General features: G+C 45.8%; 1 protein-coding gene across 10 annotated transcripts in view; it reads right to left on the bottom strand.

The window, feature by feature from the left end:
* The window catches only part of znf532 (zinc finger protein 532), a 235,567-nt gene that overhangs the window by 69,943 nt on the left and 138,719 nt on the right, over window positions 1-26,905 (bottom strand). For all 10 annotated transcript variants that reach the window (XM_078220043.1, XM_078220022.1, XM_078220032.1 and 7 more), the window contains one exon: window positions 11,936-14,427. In XM_078220043.1, coding sequence (XP_078076169.1) covers window positions 11,936-14,401 — 2,466 coding nt within the window. In that variant the 5' untranslated portion in view covers window positions 14,402-14,427. The remainder of the gene's footprint in view (window positions 1-11,935; window positions 14,428-26,905) is intronic.

Below are 26,905 nucleotides of genomic sequence, written 5' to 3'. Positions count from 1 at the left end.
TGAATGGTGCTGAACCTTTCTGAGGTAAATGTATACATGAAATAAATTTACCTTTATTGTGTGCGTGCGTTTGTAAGACATTTTCTATTAAAATGAGTGATGCAGCCACATCTGTAGCTAGTTAGTGATTTCTCCTGGACAAGATCGCAACCTCTGTTGATTTTGTGATCTGTCCGTGTCCTTTCTGAATGTTAAGGGACTCAGCATTCACCCTGTTATGTCAACATCCAGGTGGCATTTATTAACTGCTTGAGTTTCACATTTATGGTGCAATCTTAACTCCTTCACTACATTAGAGATCCACCCACATAAAATTACCTTCCAATCATATATTCAGACCGCAAAACAGTCTCCATAAAGTTTCCCAATGTTAGATGTATTTCTTTCTAATTATAGTGGGAGAAAACGATAAGGGTGGTTTTTCTGTCGTACAGATAGATACTCCTGGGCTGCAGGGAACATAGAAACATGAAGAGATTTTTCGAACCTGCCAAAGGGCAACTGGCTTATGGATTCACTATCACAAAAGGTTGTGGAGGCCAAGTCACTGAATATATTTAAGAAAGAAATAGGTAAGATTTCTAGACACAAAGGGCCCGATTTTACCATCGCATTGCACCCAGTTTTCGGTGGCGAAAACTTGGTAAAATCAGGTTTGAGGCAAGTAGCGTGATCCACACCCGTTCCACCTTTACCAAGGCCCGAAAACATCCGCGATCAGGACTGCATTTAAATTGACTTAATGGGCTGCACGTCCAACCTTACCGGCACTTCCCCTTTACCACCACGTTCACCCATCCAGAATCGGCGCGAAACAGACATGCTCCACAACAGTCTGATTCGGGCGCTCCAGTTAGTGAAGAGGTAAGTGCTGAACGTCCGAAGGCTCTCTGCCTGAGATCTGGCGGGGGTGGGGGGTGAGTCCGCTGCCACTCTGCCTGAGATCAGTGAGGGGGGAAGGGGCCCGCAATCGGTCTGATAAGGGGATCAGCAATGTTTGGGAGTGGGGCAATGTCTGTGGGAGTCAGGGGGAGACATTATCCGGCCTGGGAGCGATGTGGTAGGGGAGCTGCATTCTATCTTTTTTTTTGCACATGCGCAGTTGGAGGCGCCGATCGGAGCTACAGGGTTTTGGGCACATTAAACCCCGCCCACAAGCTTGTGCAGCGGGATTCGGAATCGCTGATAGTTTTGCAGGCAGAGTGTGTATGGGAGCGCCTCAGAACGGGTCTAAAAGTCGGATCTGAAGCACCCCGAGTTTCAAGTCCGCCCAGCACTTAGAATCAAAATGGTAAAATAGAACCCAAAGTGTCAAGCGGTATGAGGAGAGAGTGGGAGGTATGGTGTTGAAATAGAAGATCAGCCATGATCATATTGAATGGAGGAGCAAGCTCAAAGGGCCGAGTGGCCAACTCCTGCTTCCATTTTCTATGAAACCACAGCGGTACAGGGTCCAGGTAATGCTGTAATATGGAAGGAACATCCAGGGTCAGAAGAAACAGTTAATTCTAACTCGTGAAGCTAACAGGGAACTACAAACAGGCTGAAAATGGTGTTGGTAGCCTCAATGCCTCCTCAATGCTGCCCATCAGCACTTTGCCAGTTTTACAGGAGACAATCGCTGAACAGATCAAGGACCTGCCTATTCAGGTAATAGACCTTCTTTAGCATGGAAGTTGGGCTCCTTTGATGTGCAAGTTGCCACATTAGGCTAGAACTGATGGGGGCATGCGCTATGCACTCACCCAACAGTGGGTTTCATTGGTGAAAAGGCCAAAGAGGCCCTAGGAAAGTTGTTTAAATTATTTTTGTGGGATTAGGAGGAGCAGGCCCGGGTCCCTGAAATATAATCTGGGCACAGCTTCTCCAGCCTCTCATCTGACCACTCCGCCCATCCTTGATTCCCTTCAGCACACAGTCCTTTAAATATTTTGCTTGGAAGATCACAAGCAGCATTTGCCATAGAACAAGGCCTGCGTGGGGCCTTTCAGGCTGCTGTTGGTGCAGCTTAGCATGAGCGTTGCCTATTTCTCACTGAGCCAAGAGTTTGGCAAACCTTCTACTCTGGCCTCTTCCACATCCTTGTTTTCTATTACTCCACCCTAGGCACCTGTGCCTTACGCTGCCTGGGCCCCAAGCCACCTGGCCTCAAGCCGCCTGGGCCCCAAGCCGCCTGGGCCCCAAGCCACCTGGCCTCAAGCCGCCTGGGCCCCAAGCCGCCTGGGCCCCAAGCCACCTGGCCTCAAGCCGCTTGGGCCCCAAGCCGCCTGGGCCCCAAGCCGCCTGGGCCCCAAGCCACCTGGGCCCCAAGCCACCTGGGCCCTGAGCCCTGGATTTCTCTCCCTAATCCTCTCCACCTCATTCTCTTCATTTGGGACATTCCTTGAAGGCTGCCTTTTGACCAACTTTTGATGGTCAGTCCAGCAATATCTTTTTTATTCAGAGTGCCACATTTTCTCTGATAATGTCTCGGTGAAGGTTTTTTTTAAAAACATATGTTAAAGGTATTGTATAAATGTAAGTTTTTGTTGGTGTTATTTTGATTTAAATCAGTCCGGGTGTCAATATGACTCCATTCCTTCACCCTGGATCGGGTAGGCTGCCAGTGTGTTCAGATAGTCAGCCACCCATAATAAGTTAATACTACTCCCAGCACATGAGATTTCACCCCTGGTAAACTGCGCTTTGGGCCAACATTAAACTCTTGAGGTTAAACAGCAGCAGCTGTCATGGCTTAGTATAAATACGCAAGGCTGGCTTACAAGCTCAGAACTCCTGGAGCGCTGCTTGCAACAGCCTGGTGCATCAAATAAACAAAGCCTCGATGTGGCATGAGGGGTGGGGGGGGTTGACAAAAATCAGCAATTCTAATGGAGTTACCATACTCTAGTAGCAATGGCTACCATGACAACACTGCTCAGATCACAAAAATAAAGGTTTACAAAAAGAATATCACAGGGCAGTTAAGTGCACTTCTCAGTATGGTACTTAGCATAGCAAAACAAAGCAGAAAATTTTTACTTCAATTCCTCATTGTCTGATCCCAGCTGAGATGGTGATAAGCTTCCAATACGTCAAATAAACAGAGTGATAACACTGTCAGGATATAAAACTTCCAAATAGTGGGTTGTATGAAATAACCCATTATCGTTTCTGTCAGAATTACAAATGATTGGGAGTAAGCAATGAGGGTGAAGTTTAACTGGCAGAAGCTGAACCTGAAGTAGCTTTTCAGATGTCACCTGCACTCGTGTTATTTTACAGCTTCCTACTCTGCATTGCTTATAATTTCAAAAATATTGCATCAATAAAGGAGCAGACCTGAGCTAAGATTTTCTGTGGATTGAGAGCTTATTGTAATATCATCACGACAGAACGTTGAGGAGAATAATTCACAACACCAATGAACCATGTTGAGGATCTAAACCTTTATAAAACACCTGCTCAGCCTCAGCTGTGGTACTCTGCCTCATTCTGGATGGCATGCTTTTCAAAGGATGGCAATGTCTTGACAAGGATGCAGAGCAGATCATAGAATCATAGGCTCCCTACAGCACAGGAGGAGGCCTTTTGGGCCATCATATTTGCACCAACTTCAATCCCACCCCCAGGCCTTACTCCCTTAATCCCATGTATTTAACTTGCTAGTCCCCCTAAAGCTAAGGGGCAATTTACCATGGCCAATCAACCTAACTCGCAGATCTTTGGCGTGTGGGAGGAAACCGGAGCCCTTGGAGAAACCAACACAGGCACAGAGAGAACCGGCAAACTCCACACAGTCACCCAAGGCCAGAATTGAACCTGGGTCCCTGGAGCTGTGAGGTAGCAGTGCTAACCAATGTGCCACCGTGCTGCCCAGGTGAGGGACTTCAGTTATGTGGACAGGCTAGAGAAGCCGAGACTGTTCTCTTAAGAACAAAGATGGTGATGGGGAGATTTAATGGAGACATTCAAAATTATGAAACACTGATAGAATACATAAAGAGAAACTGTTTCCAGTGGGTTAGCAGCCAGAGGACGTGGGTTTAATTAAGGTTATTTAAAAAAAAGGTGAGATTAGAATTGTTATTTTTCAAACATTACTAAGTTATTGTGATTTGAAATACACTTGCCTCAAAGGGTTGCAATAGTAACTTCCAAATGGGAATTGGATGAATACTTACAGCTGTGAAAATGGCAGCATTATTGGTCCGACCCACCCATTTTCATTTGCCAACATGAAAAAATTCGTCAAGATCAATAGGAAGTTTGTTTTTGATGAGACACCAACGTGGAGGGGTCAGTTAGCTCAGTTAGCTAGAAGGCAGGTTTGTCATGTAGAGTGACACCAGCAATGTGGATTCAATTCCTGTACCGACTGAGGTTATTCACGAAGGACCCGGCTTCTCAACCTTGTCCCTCACCTGAGGTGTGGTGATCTTCACGTTAAATCACCACCAGCCCACGGTCATCTGGGACTATAGAATCATTCAGAGCAGAAAAGGCCTTTTGGCCCATCGAGTCTGCACCGACACACAAGAAACACTTGACCTCCCAATTAATCCCATTTACCAGCACTTGAATGTTATGATGTGGCAAGTGCTCATCCAGGGACTTCTTAAATGATGTGAGGCAATTCGCCTCCAACACCCTCCCAGGCAATTCATTCCAGACTGTTACCACCCTCTGGGTGAAAAAAGTCTTCCTCACATCCCCCCTAAACCTCTTGCCCCTCACCTCAAACCTATGTTTTCTCGTGACTGATCCTTCAATTCAGGGGAACAGCTGCTCCTTATCCACTCTGTCTATGCCCCTCATAATCTTGTACACCTCAAGTTGGGCAGAAGAGCTTGTTTCCATGCTGTAAACATCTATGACCCCAATTAGGTCACCCCTCAGTCTTCTTTGCTCCAATGAAAACAACCCAAGTCTATCCAATCTCTCTTTGTAATGTAAATATTCCATCCCAGGCAGCATCCTGGGGAATCTCCTCTGCACCCCCTCCAGCGCAATCACATCCTTCCAATAATGTGGCGACCAGAACCGCACACAGTACTCCAGCTGTGGCCTCACCAAAGTTCTCCATACTCCAATGTGACTTCCCAAGCTTTTGTAATCTATGCCTTGATTGATAAAGGCAACTGTCCCATATGCCTTTTTCACCATCTGACTAACATGCCCTTCCGCCTTCAGAGATCTGTGGACAAACACGCCAAGGTCCCTTTGTTCCTCAGAACTTCCTAGTGTCACGTGACTATGGCGACTTTACCTTTTTAGCTGACATCTCGTTCCAAGCTGGAGAGATTCAGCCGGTTCCTCTTCGTTTGCAGCCACTTACGTGTTGAAAATCTAACAACACAGTTGCAATAGCAACATAAAGCTTGCTTATCAACCAACACTCCTGTTGCCCACACTTATGACGACTTGTGCCGAGCTGATCTGGTTGTGTGACACTGTGTGAGTGGCAGAGAGGAGGGTTCCGGCCTGCTCTCTTGTATGGCGTCAGCTATGGCATTACATATCAATAACTTGCATTTTAGATAAGCCCACGGACCACCTGGAAGACTCTCACTGAACACCGGTGGCCTCCAGATCACACTTTGCAGAAGCACTTATTTAAACTCTGTCTTTTAACGTGTTACAAACTTGCATCATACCCCTTTCAATTTGATTTGATTTATTACTGTCACATGTACTGATATACAGTGAAAAGTATTGTTTCTTGCGCACTATACAAAGCATACCATTCATGGTGTACATAGGAGAGAAGGAAAGGAGAGGGTGCAGGATATAGTGTTACAGTCACAATCATCTCCACTGAAAAGTGATTCCGTTCTACACCTATTGATAATCTCAGAAGCCGCAGCCCCAGAAGCTTGCTCTTCTTCTTCAATTCCTTATTAATGCAACAATGTCTTGTTTTTAAAATCTGTGCTTTTCGAACTATATATAATATTGAAATATGTTGCTGCAAACAAGAGAGTCAAAAAATTCTGTTTTAATTTCTATATATAAAGACCCATCCTCAAAACTACCAGCTGATCCAACCGGACTTTCAAAGCACAAATTTACATTGCAGTCATCACCTTGGTCAATATATAATCTTGACTTCAATTACTATAGTGTTTTTAATTGTTCAGCTTATTAATTATTGTTCCCATGGAGCATGTATTAAATACCTTTTACAGATGAATAGTTTGTTGAAGATTACATGTATCAAATTAAACATTTTAATCTAGGTTCAGCTGTGGCAAAAGCAATAACTCTCAAGATTAAAATGTATACACCTCATTAGGTCTAACCCAGCATTTTAAAAATTACTTTGTTTAAATAACAAGTGTAGATGCCACCACGCATAACGGGAGATAATTAGATGTCTGATTTGAAGGAGTCAGCATCAGCCTGTTGTAGATAATAACAATCTGAGTCGGAAGTTTGTTGGTGTGACAAAAAAAAATGTTTTTGCGTCTTTCGTCTGCTTTTTCCTTTGTTGCCTTTCATATAGAGTTCAAAAGCAGATTCATTCACGGATGAAGGCCCAACATAATATCAAACAAAAAGAAAAGACTTCATGGGTTAGGTCAGGCGGGGACCAATCCTTGTCATTATGGGTGGCATAGTGGTTAGCACTGTTGCCTCACAGCGCCAGGGACCCAGGTTCAATACTGGCCTGGGGTCACTGTCTGTACAGAGTTTGCATGTTCTCCACATGGGTTTCCTCCGGATGCTCCGGTTTCCTCCCACGGTCCAACAATGTGCGGGTTAGGTAGATAAGCCATGCCAAATTGCCCTTTAGAGTCAGGGGAACTAGCAGGGTAAATATGTGGGGTTACAGAGATAGGGCCTGGGTGGGATTGTTGTTGGTGCAGGCTTGATGGGCCGAATGGCTTCCTTCTGCACTGCAGGGATTCTATTCTAATTCAATTCAAATACAAATATCTCGTGTTTTTTTTAATATCCAATTGACTTTTTTTGCATTTAACAAGTATGTGTTCAAACTTGCTTCATCCTCATCATGTTGAAGCCCTTCTCAGGCTATTGTGCAAAATTAGATTGTCAGTCTGAAACTACCAAAGGTAGATTTATAAGCAACAAGGTTAACATTTAAATTTCCGTTAAATGCATCATGCTCAACCATTTGTTAGTCATACTAATTTGAAGATGGACAGTTTAACTTGGAACCTCTGTGCCATTGCTGTTTCTCACTTACCTAATTGGTGTTTGGCAGTTATAATCACATTTATTAAGTTTTTAAACTACCATTTTAGAAGCCAAGGATGTTTACAACTGCATGGTATAACGGACATGCCAGAACTGGTGTGCTACGGTCCTGTCTGAAAATGTGGCGAGATGTCTAAATGTCCATTGACTTCGGTGGCACCTGCAAATCCTGTCATTAGGTGGGACCGGAAGATCCCACCATTAGTGTCTGAGGCCACTCCCACAACTGAGGCCTTCCTCCCTCCAGCCCAAAATATGATTTTATCTGCCCAGCCGCTAAATCATTTGCAGATTGCCCAACTATCAAATTAAGAAAAGATAATTAGGTCATGAACATATCAAACTGCATATCCTTAACAATTTATATTTACATAAGGCACACAAAGAATCTTCTACCTCTGTCCTAGCCCCTTTAGCTGTTATCATTAAATGGCAGCATCGTGGTTAGGACTGCTGCCTCACAGCGCCAGGGACCCAGGTTCAATTCCAGCCTCGGGTCACTGTCTGTGTGGAGTTTGCACGTTCTCCCTGTGTCTGCGTGGGTTTCCTCCGGGTGCTCTGGTTTCCTCCCACAGTCCAAAGACTTGCAGGTTAGGTGGATTGGCCATGCTAAATTGTCCCTTACTGTCCCAAGATGTGTAGGTTGTTTGGAATAGGCAGGGCAAAAATGTGGGGTTATGGAGATAGGGAAGGATTAGGGTCGAGGCAAGATATTTTGTCAGTGTATGAGTCAGTCGGTGCAGACTCAATGGGCCAAATGACCTCCTTCTGCACTGTAGGGGTTCAATGATTCTGTCATCTCAAAACTCAACTAGCTGAACTTTTGTAACTGGGTCCGCTTTCCACCGTTAGGAGGAAATTCAGGTCGGGAACCCACAAATGCTGATGCAAGTACTCTAGAGAGTGATTCTGAAGGAGGAGGCTAAGTAAGTGGTTACCTATGGGAACCCTATCCAGTTACGTTCAGCGAACAGGCTCCTGAGTCTGGTGGATCAATAGGACATTGAGCACTGTGCGTTTGGTAGCCCCACCGTTAGAGGTGGAAGCTGCTGAAGTGTATAAGGGGGTTGTGAGGGCACTTCCATCCCTGGTCACCAGCCACTAAGTAGGTGGATAGGAGGGCCCAGGATGTTTGGGCCTTCAGATGTCAGGGCGAATGCACCCACATTAATGCCTCCCATGTCGACCCGTGCTGCCACTGGGAGCCATAATTTCATGGTCAGCCTCCTGGTGGGATGGGTCCCCCATGCCTCAGATTAAAAATTCAGTTAGTAGCGTGCCCTTAATTAAGCCCTCAATGGGCTTAACTGATAACCCGCCAAATTTGAACTACTTGCCAGCATAACGGACCCACTGCCTCTTCCAAAGTCACTGAAAGACAGAGACATGTTCAAAAGCCAACACACCACTCGGGGATGTGGAATTACTGCTTCGTTCACACCAGCAGTGTCTTTTCAGCCAAAGGGAAATCCAGTCCAATGGCTCCAATGTTATTCGTGTAGGTCTCTCTTCCTCCATCTTTTGTCAATTCCAACTTGCTCAAATCAAGTGGGTTGTACCAGCATCCCACCTTGCCAATGCCAAGATGCCACTTATCCTTTCCTGCACTAAGTGGCAGATCGTCACCATCCACTTCACAGCTGACCAACACTGGTTCCAACCACCAAATGCATCAAATTCAATATCCTCATCAAACATAAAAATTAAAACAGCAAACACAGCAAATATTTAGCAGATCAGGCAACATCTGTGCAGAGAGTTAACAGAGTTAATGTTTCAGGACGACCTTTCATCAGAACATTGCAATTATCATTAACCTGAAAAAGCTTTCTCCCTTCAGGAACACTGCCTGATCTGCTGAGAATTTCCAGCACTTTCTGTTTTTATTTCAGATTCTCCATATCTTTTGTTCACATCTTTGTGGTCAAATTGTTTAATGGGCTGGAATTTTCCAGCTGTTCATGCCAGTGGGACTTTCTTGTCCCGCCGAGGCGCACACCCCAGCCATGGGTTTTCCGACGGTGTGGGGTGCAGTCAATGGGAAACCCCATTGACAGTGGCATGATCGTTTAATCCTGCGCAGGTGAATGGCATGCTGCCTTCCACCATGAAAAACACACTGCAGTGGGGCCAGGAAATCACCCCCTTCCCCCCATCCCTATTTTCCACCATTTTCCCCAATCCTGAATCCTCCTCTGTGCAAACATAGCTAATCTCTGTTTCCAGCTCTTTGTCCATAGAATCCCTACAGTGCAGCAGAAAGCCATTCGGCCCATCAAGTCTGCACCGACTCTTCAAAAGAGCATCTTACCCAGCCACCTCCCCTTCATCCCTGTAACTCTGTGCATTTACCATGGCTAATCCAGCTAACCTTGGACTGTGGGAGGAAACCAGAGCACCCGCAGGAAACCAACGCAGAAACAGCAAGAACATGCAAACTCCACACAAGCACCCAAGGCCGGAATCGAACCTGAGTCCCTGGCGCTGTGAGGCAGCAGTGCTAACCACTGTGCCACCATGCTGCCCACATTCCATTCCTTGGAGACAGAACATCCTTCCACCCATTCTTTGGCATTCCCTTCCAAAATCTCTCTTCCTCTCCACTATCCTCTCCTAAAGCCCAGCTCTGCAGCCATTTATACAGCCCCTTTCCATGAACAAAATGTCCCAAAGCACATGGAATTCTTTTAATGTTGGGAATTATGCTCAGCAAAGTCCCACAAAGAACAATTGGATAACTGGCCAAGTAATCGGATTTTAGTGTGATGCTGGCCGAGGAATAACATTACCCAGGACCAAGCTTCTAATCACCATTCTTAATCTCCCTCATGTTAATTCAGCACTGCTCTCCTCACAACCATTCATGGAATGCTTTGGGACATTCTTTATGTTCAAGGTACCGCACAAATATAAGTCATAGATAACCAGAAGGCATAGAAACTCAGCTAGCTGCTCTGTGTAATTTACTTAGTTCCACAGTGCTATCAGTCACTCTCAGTTTCTCCTCCCTACTTGCATCATTAAGTTCTGATGTCAATAAACGAAACTACCTTCACTAAAAGAGAACAGAAATGAGCAGAAATAAAAACTCAAAAGATAATATTATAATTCTTTCTAATGGGTCCATTTATTTCAAATCGCCCCCTGGGGTCAAGGAGAGAAGTAAAACGGGCTTACTTATCGACACATTTTCCACTATTTCTCAAAGTCAATAGCCACCCGACTGTTTTGATTACTATCTCAAGTTGCCGTTGCCAACACATCTTGATGTTCTGATTGAGAATTCATTCACCACTGAAATAACAGCTTCAAGGATATCCCTTTGCAAACCTCATGCTCGCCAAATCCAAACTGCACAGATCAACAAGAAATAATGTAAAATATTTTGCTTAATTTTTCGTGTGCTGGATCACCAGGGAACATAGACAGTGAATCTGGACATGAACAGTCCAACTGCAGTGGAAACACAGTAGGAGGAGTAGCATCCTAGAAAGATGTGTCGAACGTACAAGCAAACGAACAAGGAGCAGGAGTAGGACATTCAGCCCCTCAGCCTAAGATCAAGGCTGATTTGCCAGTAACCTCAAATCTGCATCCTGCTTACACCCAATAACCTATCACCCCCCCACTTATAAAAATATTCAAAGATTCTGCTTCCACCATTTTTTCAGGGTAAGTTCCAAAGACTTACAACTGTTTTTTCTTGACCAGCCTTCCATCCGCCTTGCATAATCTCTGCGGTTCGTGATATATATTCTAATTGGCATTAACTGGCTATTTCATAGAAAATCATAGAAACCCTACAGTGCAGAAGGAGGCCACTCGGCCCATCGAGTCTGCATCAACAACAATCCCACCTTGGCCCTATCCCCATAATCCCAGTATTTACCCTGCTAATCATGCTAACCTACACATCCTGGGACACTAAGGGGCAATTTAGCATGGCCAATGCACCTAACCTGCACATCTTTGGACTGTGGGAGGAAACCGGAGCACCCGCAGGAAATCCACACAGACACGGGGAGAATGTGCCAATTCCACACAGACAGCGACCCAAACCAGGAATCGAACCCAGGTCCCTGGCGCTGGGCAGCTGCAGTGTTAACCACTGTGCCACCGTGCTTATCATGCTTCTGTTCGCAGAACCACATTGGCTCCTCGTCCACTGTCATCTTAACTTTAAAATTCTCATTCTCATGGCAAATCCCTCCATTGTTTTGTCCCTCCCTCTTGCTGGAATCTCCTCCAGCCTACAACCCTCCAATATCTCCAACATCTACTCAAGTCACTTGCATGTCCCAACTTTGTTCACCCCCATCACTGGCAGCCATGCATTCATTGATCCAGGCCACAAGCTCCATAATTCCTTCCCTGCACCTCTCCATCTCTCTATTTCCTCATTTAAGAGGCTCCTTAAAACCTACCTCTTCACCCAATTTTTAGGTCACCTGCCCCCAATATCTCCTTTGCTAACTCGGTGTCAGTTTTTATTTGATTATGCTCCTGAGGAGCACAGTAGGACATTTTCAACTACAGTAAAGGTACTACATAAATGCAAGTTGTTGTTGTCTGGTTGCAGACAGAATTAAATAAGTGTTTTCAGGAAGAGCACTATTCATTGTCTGGGTATATTTAGGTGAGCAGACAAGCCATTACTGTGGTACTGACAAAAAACAATGTTAACTAAAGACAACTAGGGAACAATTACCAACTCACTTGACACAACTGGATTTACCTGTCCTCCTGCTTCTGCAGCATGTTGGAAATGTGTGGCGAGCAAAATCTCATCCAGAAATGTCTCACTGCACTCCAAACACTTCATGCCATGACGGGAAAGCTTTGACGGGTCCTCATCGAGGGGCATTGCGGGGAGGATGGGAGCGTTGGCAGGCGCAGAGATCACTGCACTGGGTATGCCCACGACAGTTTTTGCAACGGCACTCACAATGCCACCTGCAGACGTCGAGACCAGTGCAGATACAGTCATGGAGGAAACGGCATTGCTGGAACTGGGAATGATCATCTGGTCTGCAGGAATGGGTTTCATGATCAGATGGGAGCACTGCATGACCACACCCTTGTCCTTGTGCCCGCGAGCATGCGAAAGAAGGCTGCACTTGTTGAAGAAGACCAAGTTCTTTGCACAGTGGTTGCACGTGACTTCAATCCTCACACTCCTCCGGTCGTAATGCTGTGCCAAACTTTTCTCCAAAGCAAATGAGTCACCACATTCTAAGCATTTGTACCCACGGAGTGGAATAGTGATATTAGCATTAGTTGGAGGATTGAGGTTAGGTGTATAGATAGGGACTGGATTCACACTGCTCAGCACCTTGTTGAATGTCTCAACCACTGCATTCTGGGAATGGGCCACCACGTGAACTCGAGATACCTTTTTAGCAGGCTGGGCGGAAGCAGCGGTGATCAGAGCCTGCTTTATGGGCTGTTGCGCTTTGGAAAGCACTTGACGGAGTTCAGAAGTCGCTTGGGCAGTTTGAGGCAGAAGGTTAAGGTTAGCGAGGTGGACCGTCTTTGGCACGAGTTTGGCATTGGCAAGGCTGGCTGCTGGTACCACCACTGTTTGCTGCTGCATAGCATTGGCAGCCTTCAGGATGGCACTGCTGGCACTCTGAACTGAGGCAGCAGAAATGACGGTGGCTTTGACTGTAGTGTTGTTCGCAAACTTCAGGTTGATCACCTGCGATCCTGCCGTCTTCACAGCAGACACTGGAAGAAAAGCAGTGGCAACAGGTTTAATTGTAACCTGTTTCTGAGCAACCTCAGGAGACATTACTGCATTAGAAGCCGTAACAAGCGCCGTTTGCATTGGTGTGGTAGGAGGCGAAGACACAGCGGACTCAGCAGGTGGAGACGACAAAAGTGATGAGACAACCATGGAGTTTGCCTGTTCTGGTCCTCTTCTACCAAGCTCTTGCTCAACATCTGGCATGATTCTGGTCACGGTTCTGGTGATTTCACCAGATGATGTTTTGATGGTCTTGATGCGGACCTTGGGGATTGCAGGGGGTGAGCTTGCAGGAGAGGAAGGGGACCCTTTCATGCTACTTTCACTTGACACGCTGCGGGGGCTGTCGGGCTGTTTGATGGCGACTTTCTTCACCACTTCCATTGGGCTCTGAGGGCCCTCTGGAGATTGTTCAGTGACTCGGGGGCTTTCTCTAGATTGTTTTAAAACCGGAGAAGGCCCCCTCGAGACAGACTGAGGTTCCTTACTGACATCTGCTGCAGCCTTTTTGGCATTCAAAGCGGCAATTGCTGCAATGCACGAGGAAAGCTTGGAGGAGGACTTAGCCCTAAGATTTGAAGAACAAGTAACATTCACTCCGGTTTTCTCACCACTTTTGCCATCGAGGACTCTGTTATCAGGCTGCTTTTCAGAGGAATTTTTAAAACTCTTTTCAGCGTCCTCGTCAGACAATTTCTCATCCACATCTCGGACTTTAAATGTCTCAAGAATCCCTGCATTAACACTGGGGCTTTCACTCTCCCTGCTGCTTTTCAATATCTTACCCTTTTCTTCAGCATCTGGGCTGGACACTTCCTGCTTGACCGCGTTCTCCCCTCCTGGCTTCCTCGTCTTCTCACATTCACGCTCAGCAGTCGGACCCGGGAGCACGTTTGCTTGGAAAACGGGCTGGCTCTCCTCTTTGATGTGCGGAGGGTCATCCACCTCGATCTTATCGTCATCCTCAAACTCCTCTGCGCTGGAAATAGGGCTGAACTGGTTGAACGCAGAATCCTTGAGCCCGCTACCAGGGCCATCGACCGTCTCGGCTCGTGACAAATCTAGCTTGGCTTCGGTGCCTGGTGGGCCTTCACACCTGACCGGCTTGCTGTCCGATTCTTTCGAGTACCCATCGAGGGCCGTCACGCTGAGGAAGCCATTGTGTAGGCCGTTGCCCGAAGAATGATGGTTTTCTTTGTCCAGGGCTGAGGTTTCCGTCGCTGTGGCCGCGGTCTCGCACGAATCAAGAGTTCGGATGTTTTTGACAATCACACTCACTACCCCGTCGGGTGCTGAGGGGACCTGAGCATCCTCATCCACAGGGATGCTCTGTTTCAGTTGTCCTTCATTCTCATCGTGCGCAGATTCAATTGCTGCTTTCGGGTCGACCTGCATATCGGGGATGTCAAAAGCAGCAAGCAGGTCATCGAAATCTGGGGTTTTCATATCCCCCATGATCGTCAATTTATAGGTGTGCAAAGCTGCAAGCAGAACAAAAAAAAATTAAAGTTACATCTTTCGACGTCAATAATACAGTTTTCTCGTCATTTACAAACTGGCTGATTCTTTTCCCAGAGCAGCTGCTTATATTGCTGAAATTACCATTATGTACACTAGATATCAAAGGGGCAAAATAAAATGTAGGAAGCATGTCTGAAAAATATCACTTTAACTCAAAGCAAAGGTAATATGAATCTATAAATGCAACTCGAAATGTCAAGTTTTATTTCTGAGACCAATAATTGTACTTAAAGAGTAAATGTTAGTTCAAGACTCAAACGTTTACTCTTCGAATTTTTTTTTTATTCATTCGTGGGATATGAATGTCTATCCCTAGTTGCCCTTGGACTGAGTGGTTTGCTGGGCCATTTCTGAGGGCAGTTGAGAGTCAACCATGTTGTTGTGGCTCTGGAGTCACATGTAGGCCAGACCGGGTAAGGACGGCAGATTTCCTTCTCTAAAGGACATTAGTGAACCAGGTGGGTTTTTCCAACAATTGGTAATGGTTTCATGGTCATTCTTGATTCCAGATACTTTTTATTGAATTCACATTCCACCAGCTGCCGTGACGGGATTCGAACCCGGGTCCCCAGAACATTAGCTGAGTTCCTGGATTTAATAATCTAGCGATAATACCACTTGGCCAAACACAGAAAATAGGGGCGACACGGTAGCACAGTGGTTAGCACTGCTGCTTCACAGCTCCAGGGTCCCGGGTTCGATTCCCGGCTCGGGTCACTGTCTGTGTGGAGTTTGCACATTCTCCTCGTGTCTGCGTGGGTTTCCTCCGGGTGCTCCGGTTTCCTCCCACAGTCCAAAGATGTGCGGGTTAGGTTGATTGGCCAGGTTAAAAAAAAAATTGCCCCTTAGAGTCCTGAGATGCGTAGGTTAGAGGGATTAGCAGGTAAAATACGTGGGGGTAGGGCCTGGGTGGGATTGTGGTCGGTGCAGACTCGATGGGCCGAATGGCCTCCTTCTGCACTGTAGGGATTCTATGATTCTATGAGGAGTAGGCCATTCAGCCCTTCAAGCCTGCACCACCATCCAATATGCAGGGAAGAAGCTGATTTTAAATTGGTCGGTATGTGCTATGGTGCTAGGAATGTAGGGTGGATTCCATGTCACCAGTTAAAAAGCAATTCTGACAAAGGAAAACTTGCACTTCCAGATTAGCTCTTGCCCAACTGTGAAATATTTTCATAAGAAACTCACATTGATGATTGTCTCTCAAAACCAGCACTTGGCCGCATAACGTCTTTCAAAGTTTCACTTAAAACCATCATCCCCAATTTTAAACCAAGTTCAACATCTTTTTTTCTTGAATATTTCATATCCAAGGAGAGGCGATGGCCTAGTGGTATTATCACTGGAGTATAAATCCAGAAACTCAGCTAATGTTCTGGGGCCCGGGTTCAAATCACACCACGGCAGATGGTGGAATTTGAATTCAATAAAAAAAATCTGGAACTAAGAGTCTACCGATGACCATGAAACCATTGTCGATTGTCAAAAAAACCCATCTGGTTCATTGCAGCTTTACTGCTTTACTTCACTTCACTTTAATTTGATTTGATCTATTATTGTCACATATACTAGTATACAGTAAAAAGTATTGTTTCTTGCGCACGATACGGGCAAGGCATACCGTACATAGGGAAGGAAAGAAGACAGTACAAAATGTAGTATTACAGTCATAGCTAGGGTGTAGAGAAAGATCAACTTAATACGAGGTAGGTCCTTTCAAAAGTCTGAGGGCAGCAGGGAAGAAGCTCTTTTTGAGTCGGTTGGTACATGACCTCAGACGTTTGTATCTTTTTCCGGATGGAAGAAGGTGAAAGAAATGTCCGGGGTGCGTGAGGTCCTTGATTATGCTGGCTGCTTTTCTGAGGCAGTGGGAAGTGTAGACAGTATCAATGGATGGGAGGCTGGTTTGAGTGATGGACTGGGCTTCATTCATGACCCCTTGTGATTTATTGCTTTATGGTCTTGGACAGAGCAGGAACCATACCAAGCTGTGATACAACCAGAAAGAATGCTTTCTATGGTACATCTGTAGAGGTTGGCGAGAGTTTTAGCGGACTTGCCAAATTTCCTTAGTCTCCTGAGAAAGTAGAGGTGTTGGTGGGCTTCTTAACTATAGCGTCCGCATGGAGGGACCAGGACAGTTATTGGTGATCTGGACACCTAAAAATCTGAAGCTCTCGATCATTTCTACTTCGTCCCCATTGATGTAGACAGGGGCATACCCTCCACTACACTTCCTGAAGTTGATAACAATCTCCTTCATTTTGCACCAGTTCACCAGATTCTCTATCTCTTTCCTGTACTGCGTCCCGTCATTCTTTTGAGATCCAACCCACAACGGTGGTGTCATCAGCCAACTTGAAAGTCGAGTTGGAGGGGAATTTGGTCAGTCATAGGCGTATAAGGAGTATAGTAGGGGGATGAGGACACAGCCTTCTGGAGCACTGGTGTTGAGAATGATCGTGGAGGTGTTGTTGTTGTCTATCCTTACTGACTGCGGTCCATGGGTTAGGAAGTCGAGGATCCAATCGCAGAGAGAGGGAGGAGCCCAGCCCCAGGCCACAAAGTTTGGAGATGAGTTTCATAGGAATAATGGTGTTAAAGGCTGAGCTGTAGTCTATTAATAGGAGTCTGACTTAGGTGTCTTTCTTATCTAGGTGTTCCAGGGTTGAGTGTAGGGCTAGGGACATGGCGTCTGCTGTGGACCTGTTGCAGTGATACGCGAACTGTAGTGGATCCAGGTAATCCGGGAGGCTGGGATTGATTTGTGAGGCTGGAACTGGTTTGTGAGGCAGGAATTGATTTGTGATTTTTAATTCCGCATCACTTATTTATAAGGCAATCCATTGCATCACTTAGTCAGGGCAAAGAACGTGTTCATACTTTCTGAAGAAAAATGATTTATATTACTGTTAGTGAGAATCTGGAATTCCCTCCTTACCCCATTGCTGAATTAGAATCCCTGCATTTTTTTTTAAAGGCCAGCTGCTTTGAAAAATGCAAACAAAATATTGCGAGAAGTTTTATGTTGGCATGACGCAATTGTCCCTTCTTCCCATCAGTGATCGACCATGTTTCCTGACACTAAACATCGGGAACATCATTACAATACATTTACATATCAGATCAGGCCCATACTCAGGAATCATTTCCCCATGTCAAAATGGTGGTAGAATGGTGCAAAGCACAACTGGTCTCTGAAGGTATGTATCTGGCGAGCAGACCTCCCAAAAGAGCGCAGTGCTCAGGGGGCGAGGGGTGGGGGGAAGAAGATTGGTCATGCCCGGGTAGTGTCAGGGGTGGTGCAGGGGGAGTGCCAGGTGTGCACCTGGATGAAATGGTTTGCTCCCTGTGCGATGCGACGACCTTTAAAAATGGCACCCCAGATCAATCGATTGTCTAAGCTGTTGGCAGGATTGGCAAATCAGATGGCACCCCACCAGCGATAAGTTGTGGGACCTGTGACTTGAACTTTTTCCACCCCCCAAAGTGCTGCACCATAGGGTGGAGAAAGCTGCCATTGCTATTGGTGGTTTTGACACGCTTTTTACACTCGACATCAGACTTCGCCAATATTGGGGAAAATCTTGGCTTAAGAGACTATGAGAAATGAGGAAAAGCAACTTATATTTCTATAGCACCTTTCATATAATGGCATATCCCAAAGCACTCCACAGAACCATTATAAAACAAAGCATGACAGCTAACCACGTGAGGAGAATTAGGTCAGATGACCAAAAGCATGGGCAAAGAGGTAAGTTTTAACGGGTGTCTGAAAGGAGGAAAGTGAGGAAGAGAGGCAGAAAAGTGCAGGAAGGGAATTCCAGAACTTGCAGCTTTAGCAATTCAAGGCACAGCCATCATTGAAGGAGCCATTAAAATCAAGGATGCACAGGAAGACAGAGTTAGAGGAACGTAGGCATCGCGGAGATTTGTGAGGCTGAAGGAGATTACAGAGATAGGGAGGGGTGAAGCCACCTTAGTGTCATGGGATTAGAAAACAAGGATGAGGAACTGATGAAGCAGGAGCCAACATAGGTCAGTGAGCACTGGGGTTGATCGGAGAATGAGACTTGCTCTGTGTTAAGACACAGTGTGGAGATGCCGGCGTTGGACTGGGGTAAGCACAGTAAGAAGTCTCACAACACCAGGTTAAAGTCCAACAGGTTTATTTGGCAGCGCGAGCTTTCAGAATGCTGCTCCATCACCAGTTGAGTGATGAAGGTCACCTGATGAAGGTCACCTGATGAAGGAGCGGGACTCCGAAAGCTTGTGCTGCCAAATAAACCTGTTGGGCTTTAACCAAGTGTTGAGAGACTTCTTAGTAAGACACAGTAACAGAGCTTTGGATGAGCAGGAGGGGGGAGCGCTTAAAGCCATTCCCCCACTTCCAGCCTCGTCCCAAGACCATATCCCAGCATGGATCACCTCCAGCTGGGGATCCAAGGCCGATCGCTCCTGCAGGCCTGAGTGCAATACCAGTAATGGCCACTGCTCCCAGTAGTAGTGCAGTTTATGCAGAGCGACTGGCCTCATGAGCTGGATTTCTGTCCAACTGAAGTCTTAATAAAGTGGAAGGCCCGATGCTCTCCAGGTAAGCGCCTGATTGCCTGGTAATTGCATCAGGCCATTTGGAGAGAGGCGACACAGCGTTCCCCCATCAGTACTGAATTCGCAGTCTGAAAAGGTGATGGAACTTTCAATGAGAATTAGATAAATACTTGAAGGGAAAATATACAGAGTCCCAGGAAAAGCGCAGGAGAATCGGACCAGTTCAATCGGTCTATCAAGAGGCAGCAAAGGGTCAATGGGCCACATGGTCTGCTTCTGTATATGATTATGATGCTGTACAGAGGCTCATTTATTATCCTTACTGCAATTGCATAGGTAATTGGTAAGACCACACCTGGAGTACTGTGTGCAGCTTTCATCTCCTTTCTCAAGGGATGGTAAACTTGCCCTGGGACCAAAACAGGTTCACTGGATTGCTTCCAGGGATGAGATGGATTGTGCGTTGTCCTATGAGGAAACTTTGAGTAGAATTGGCCTATATATATATTCCCTGGAGTTTTGCAAAATGAAAGGTGAATTCATAGGGGTATTGACGGTGCCTTTTTTTATTCATTTATGGAACATGGGCATCATTAGCTGGCCAGCATTTATTGCCAGTCCTAGTTGCCCTTGTTCAGAGGACAGTTGAGAGTAAACAGCATTAATTTATATTAATGATGAGGATGAGAACTTAGGAGGCATGGTTGATAAGTTTGCAGATGACACCAAGATTGGTGGCATAGTGGACAGTGAAGAAGGTTATCCAGGATGGCAACCGGATCTTGATCAATTGGGCCAGTGGGCTGACGAATGGCAGATGGAGTTTAATTCAGATAAATGCGAGGTGATGTATTTTGGTAGATCAAACCAGGGCAGGACTTACTCAGTTAATAGTAGGGTGTTGGGGAGAGTTATAGAACAAAGAGCTAGGAGTACAGGTTCATAGCTCCCTGAAAGTGGAGTCACAGGTGGACAGGATGGTGAAGAAGGCATTCGGCATGCTTGCTTTCATTGGTCAGAACATTGAATACAGGAGTTGGGATGTCTTGTTGAAGTTGTACAAGACATTGGTACGGCCACACTGGGAATGCAGTTTGGTCACCCTCATATAGAAAGGATATCATTAAACTAGAAAGAACATAGAAAAGATTTATAGGATGCTACCGGGACTTGATGGTTTGAGTTATAAGGAGAGGCAGGATAGACTGGGATTTTTTTCCCTGGAGCATAGGAGGCTTAGGGGTGATCTTTCAATGGCCTGTAAAATAATGAGGGGCTTAGATGAGGTAGATAGTCAGCATCTTTTTCCAAAGATAGTCTAAAACTAAAGGGCATAGGTTTAAGGTGAGAGGGGAGAGATACAAAAGGGTCCAGAGGGGTAATTCTTTCCACACAGAAGGTGGTGAGTGTCTGGAACGAGCTGCCAGAGGTAGTAGTAGAGGCGGGTACAATTTTGTCTTTTAAAAAGCATGGGTAAGATCGGTATAGAGGGATATGGGCCAAATACAGGCAATTGGGACTAGCTTAAATGGTAAAAGCTTGGCGGCATGGACAAGTTGGGCTGAAGGGCCTGTTTCCATGCTGCAAACTTCTATGACTCTATTGCTGTGGCTCTGAAGTCACATGTAGGCCAGACCAGGTAAGGACAGCAGATTTCCTCCCCTAAAGAACATTAGTGAGCCAGATGGTCTTTTCTGACAATCAACAATGATTTTATGGTCATCAGTAGATTTATAATTCCAGATTGAATAGAAATTCCACCATCTGCCGTGGCGCGATTCAACCCCGGGTCCCCAGAATATTAGCGGAGTTACTGGATTAACAGTCTAGCAATAATACCACTGAGCCATCACCTTCCCTGTAGACGCTGAGAAATTATTTCAGCTGGCCAGGGAATCTTGAACACAGGGCGGGATTTTCCGGCCGTGCTCGCCCCGAAACCAGAAAATCCCGCCCGACGTCAATGGAGCTTTCCATGGTCCACCCCTCGCCCATTTCATTCCCCGTGGCAGGCGGAAAGGGAAAATTCATCCCACAGTCTCAGAATATTGAGCCAGCCATTTAGGTCTAAGAAGAGAAATTTCTACACTCAAAGTGTTGTGAACCTTGGGAACCTTAGCATGTTAGGAATGAGAAATCATTGAGTATATTCAAGGCAGGAGTCAATTGATTGCAAGGTATTGGGGCAATTAGTGAAGTAGAGTTCAGGGGGAAGATCAACCATGATCTCATTGAGTGATGAAGCAGGCTCAAAGTGCCTACTGGCCTACTTCTGCTCTAATTTCTTCTGTAGATCCTATATCATATGACTGTTGCTGAGGTAATGTTTTCGCCTTCGTGAAAATCTTGGTGACGCAGCAGAGACATGTCTCTCATTACAGTTGTCGTCCACTTCACTGCGTCAAAGGCTCCATTAAATTCCTTATGCACAGTATAACAGAATTGTGTGGCAGCTTTACTGATACCCTCCTGTACAATCTTTTATCATGTGGAGATTCTGTTGGCAACCTCATGCTAATCTTTTAAGTATTCAAGTATCTACAATCTACCCAGCTGTAAAATGCAGCATTGCTGGTAATGCCACTTCTGTTTTAAGTTTTAAAAAATATTCTGTGTATCTCAAGTCATTTTAAAAGTTGCATATGCTATCATTCAAATCTTAAATTGGTGATTTGACATTTTGCTCAAACATGCAATTAAAATACTTCTTACTCGCAAGTTTTAAAATCAGTTGATAGTCTGACATTAAATAACATTGCTATTCTTGATTCAACACTTTAGCAGCTCAACTATTCTGCCTTCAACTGGCACAGGGCCACATCATTATATATTCCCATCAAAAGTCATAATTTACAGCATAAAATTTCTTCACCAATCAATGTGGATCCTGCTAATCAAAATTTGATTGGGTAAACATTCCAGCAATAACATTCATAAATAAAATTTAGTCGGTCTATATTAATAGTGTATACCTCCAAGTATTTTGACAAAAAGGGACTTTGGGGCAGCACTGTGGCACAGTGGTCAGCACTGCTGCCTCACAGCGTCAGGGAACCGGGTTCAATTCCGGCCTCGAGTCACTGTCTGTGTGGAGTTTGCACATTCTCCCTGTGTCAGTGTGGGTTTCCTCGGGTGCTCCGGTTTCCTCCCACAGTCCAAAGATGTGCAGGTTAGGTGGACTGGCCATGGAAAATTGCCCCTCAGTGCAGAGAGACTAGCAGAGTAGATATGAGGGGTTACGGGAATAGGGCCTGGATGGGATTGTGGTCGGTGCAGACTCAATGGGCCAAATGGCCTCTTTCTGCACTTTGGGGATTCTATGAATTTGGTAACAGTCTGAACGAGTGTCTTTAATCTGAATGCACTATGCAGTATGATGCTTTGCAGCACAACATGAGAACATTTGATCATTGTTCAGGGGTGAAAGAACTACAATTAGACTCAGAACTGCTAGAAACATGGAAGAGAGTGAGAGAAAATAAAGCCAACTTCTCCAATCTATCCAGACAGCTGAAGCCCCTCAGTCCTGGTACAATTCTTGGGCGGCAAGGAGGCACGGGGCGGCAAGGTGGCACAGTAGTTATCAGCACTGCCTCACAGCGCCAGAGACCTAGGTTCAATCCCCAGCTTGGGTCACTGTTTGTGTGGAGTTTACACGTTCTCCCCGTATCTGCGTAGGCTTCCTTCGGGTGCTCTGATTTTCTCCCACAGTCCGAAAGACATGCTGGTTAGGTGCATTGACCCGAACAGATGCTGGAATGTGACGACTCGGGGAATTTCACAGCAACTTCATTGCAGTGTTAATGTAAGCCTTACATTTGACTAATGAATAAACTTTAAACTTTAAAACTTCTCTGCGACCTTTCAAGACCTATCCATCCTTTCTGAAGTGTGGCGTTCAGAATTGGACACAGTATTCTGAGGATTAACCAGTGATGTGTAAATGTTTATCATCTGTCCTTTGCTTTTGTACTCCAGAGGCCAGATTTCCCCAGGCCTGATCAGGCTGGAATTGAGGTGGGCTAGTACAAAAAATGGCCACCCCTGTTTCAAACCTCTTTGATATCCCTAAGATAGTCATGATGTGGAGGTGCCGGCGTTGGACTGGGGTAAACACAGTCAGAGTTTTAACACCAGGTTAAAGTCCAACAGGTTTATTTGGTAGCAAATGCCATTAGCTTTCGGAGCGCTGCTCCTTCGTCAGATGGAGTGGAAATCTGCTCTCAAACAGGGCACAGAGCCACAAAATCAAGTTACAGAATACTGATTAGAATGTGAATCTCTACAGCCAACCAGGTCTTAAAGATACAGACAATGTGAGTGGAGGGAGCATTAAGCACAGGTTAAAGAGATGTGTATTGTCTTCAGACAGGACAGCCAGTGAGATTCTGCAAGTCCAGGAGGCAAGCTGTGGGGTTACAGATAGTGTGACATAAACCCAACATCCCGGTTTAGGCCGTCCTCATGTGTGCGGAACTTGACTTTCAGTTTCTGCTCAGCAACTCTGCGCTGTTGTGTCGTGAAGGCCGCCTTGGAGAACGCTTACCCGAAGATCAGAGGCTGAATGCCCGTGACCGCTGAAGTGCTCCCTCACAGGAGCCTGGTGATTGTCGAGCGGTGTTCATTCATCTGTTGTCGTAGCGTCGGCATGGTTTCCCCAATGTACCATTCCTGTGAGGGAGCACTTCAGCGGTCACGGGCATTCAGCCTCTGATCTTCGGGTAAGCGTTCTCCAAGGCGGCCTTCACGACACACAACAGCGCAGAGTCGCTGAGCAGAAACTGATAGCCAAGTTACGCACACATGAGGACGGCCTAAACCGGGATGTTGGGTTTATGTCACACAATCTGTAACCCCACAGCTTGCCTCCTGGACTTGCAGAATCTCACTGGCTGTCCTGTCTGAAGACAATACACATCTCTTTAACCTGTGCTTAATGCTCCCTCCATTCACATTGTCTGTATCTTTAAGACCTGGTTGGCTGTAGAGATTCACATTCTAATCAGTATTCTGTAACTTGATTTTGTGGCTCTGTGCCCTGTTTGAGAGCAGATTTCCACTCCATCTGACGAAGGAGCAGCGCTCCGAAAGCTAATGGCATTTGCTACCAAATAAACCTGCTGGACTTTAACCTGGTGTTGTTAAAACTCTTACTGTGTATATCCGTAAGGGCCGGAGGCATCCCTGAGAACTGGCCTGCAGTTGTTATCACAGCAAATAAACGTAGTGAGGGCTTAATAAAAGATGCTCTCACAAAAATTTGCAAATTTTCTGGGATAGGGAGCGGCGAGGGCTGCAGTCTAGCCGCTGTGTCAGCCCAAGCTGCATGGGGTCATGTCAGAGGTAAGTCAGTAAAAGGCTTTTTAAAATATAAAAGGCTTAGTTTGAACTAAGTTGCAGCAGCCATCACAGGCCGGGAAGGGGGGTGGGGAGACAGCATTAAGAACTTTGACAGTTCATGGGGTCAACACCTTCCTGGCATTGCATGGGCATTGGTGACGTGGGCAAGACTGTCTGAACTCCACCTGAGCACCAAGAAAGGTGCAGCTGGAAATGGTGCTGCACCCTCAGAAATCGAGGACACTGGAGATGAAGAGCACCAGCCAGCACAAGAATGGTAGAGCGTCAGGAAGGGGATGAAGGGCAGGAAGGAGAAGGAGACACTACAATCAGAGGCAAAGATCCCTGAAGATGACTGAGAACCAGTGTGAAAGGAGGCAGTGACTTTGGAGACAGTTGGTCAGAGATATCTGTACTCTGGTCAATGTGGAACTCTGCAACATCTCACTCTGCATTACCCAGTGTTAAAAGTCACCGTTCATATATTCAGGAAAGGATGAATCTGGCGGCAGTCTTTTCCTTATTCTAGGTTTATTCACAAGACCACACATTACATGCACAGGCTCTCATTTTCCTTCCTTATAAGAACATAAGAACATAAGAAATAGGAGCAGGAGTAGGCCATCTAGCCCCTCGAGCCTGCCCCGCCATTCAATAAGATCATGGCTGATCTGACGTGGATCCCAGTGTAAACTGTTTTTTATACACTTGGGAGTAATTCATTAATCTTTCCCCAATTGGTGGCAGTTCTCAAATACAAACTGAAAGTACGCACTCCATTGTAGCACGATTCCAACATTAACACCTCGTTACCGAGGCTGGACAACATGTCAGAATGACATACTGGCTGAGAGACCACCAGGTCTGTCCTGCAATACGGTCCTGCGAGAATCATAGTCAATGTGGTGGTCTCCATAACACTGACCTCCTGAGACGCCCTGGATGGGGACAGCTCACTGCAGGAAGAGAGGTGGAGGAATTGGACTCAGGGAGATGAGGCTGAACACAGCAGTGTCCCTGCTGCACAACAAAGCGGCCTGCTCCTACCACCCTCCAGGAAGACCTCTCCCTTCTCCCTCATGGATGCCAGATCTCCAGCTCCCCTGCATCATCTCTTTTCCCTGTAGTGCAGTGACAGGCTTTGGAACCAATTCTCCACCTCAGAACAATTAGCTGCCTTGAGTGTCTGAGACCCACCTCCATACCTGCTCCCACCAGCTGCAATTGGAAAGGAAAGTGTCTCGATATCTAATAAGTGATAGCACCTACCAAAATCCAAAACCCAACTCAGTTTTCCACCAGAGGTGGATCTCTGACACAGAAACTGCTCCAGTTCCTGTTTTCCGTCTCCAAAGGGGAAATTCAGCTCGTCACTGTTCAGTCACACATGATATGACATGGCCACTTCAACGACATGCCAGAGGTTCATTGACATCCAGGAAACTTCCCACTACTAGGAACCTCTTTCAAATCAGAAAGGAAATGGAAAGAAAAGTGGGAAAATTGGAGGAATAAAAAGTTTTTGTCATTTTAATTTAGATAAATGAGTTTAGAGTTTAATTTAGATAAATGCAAAATGATGCATTTTGGTAGATTGAACCAGGGCAGGACTTACTCAGTTAATGGTCAGGTGTTGGGGACAGTTATAGAACAAAGAGATCCTTGAAAGTGGAGTCACAGGTGGACAGGGTGGTGAAGACAGCATTCAGCATGCTTGGTTTCATTAGTCAGAACACTGAATACGGAAGTTGGGACATCTTGTTGAAGTTGTACAAGACATTAATAAGGCCACACTTGGAATACTATGTACAGTTCTGGTCACCCTATTATAGGAAGGATATTATTAAACTAGAAAGAGAGCCAGAAAAGATTTACTAGGATGCTACCGGCACTTGATGATTTGAGTTATAAGGAGAGGTTGGATAGACTGGGACTTTTTTCCCCTGGAGCGTAGGAGGCTTAGGGGTGATCTTTTAGAAGTCTATAAAATAATGAGGGCCTTAGAAGAGGTAGATAGTCAACATCTTTTCCCGAAGATAGGGGAGTCTAAAACTAGAGGGCATAGGTTTAAGGTGAGAGGGGAGAAATACAAAAGGGTCCAGAGGGGCAATTCTTTCATACAGAGGGTGGCGAATGTCTGGAACAAGCTGCCAGAGGTAGCAGTAGAGGTGGGTACAATTTTGTCTTTTAAAAAACATTTAAAGACAGTTACGTGGGTAAGATGGGGATAGAGGGATATGGGCCAAACACGGGCAATTGGGACTAGCTTAGTGATGTAAAAAAGGGCGGCATGGACAAGTTGGGCCAAAAGGCCTGTTTCAATGCTGTAAACCTCGATGACCTATGACCTCTATTGTCGCGGAACATCTTCACCTAAACTGATATTAGTGTATATCAGAGAAGCCTAGCTTGTGAAGAAATAAAAGTCATTTTCTTGATGTTTCCACATAAAGTTGACACTTTGAAGGACATCTTCTACATACGCACTTCCAGTGATATAGAGATTAGCAATTGGCACAGGTATTTGCTTTGATGATTCAGCTG

The sequence above is a fragment of the Mustelus asterias genome, chromosome 1, assembly GCF_964213995.1.
Source record: "Mustelus asterias chromosome 1, sMusAst1.hap1.1, whole genome shotgun sequence".
In the NCBI taxonomy this organism is placed as follows: Eukaryota; Metazoa; Chordata; class Chondrichthyes; order Carcharhiniformes; family Triakidae; genus Mustelus; species Mustelus asterias.
The sequence above is the reverse complement of the archived record's forward strand: the minus strand, read 5'-3'. Positions and strand labels throughout refer to the sequence as shown.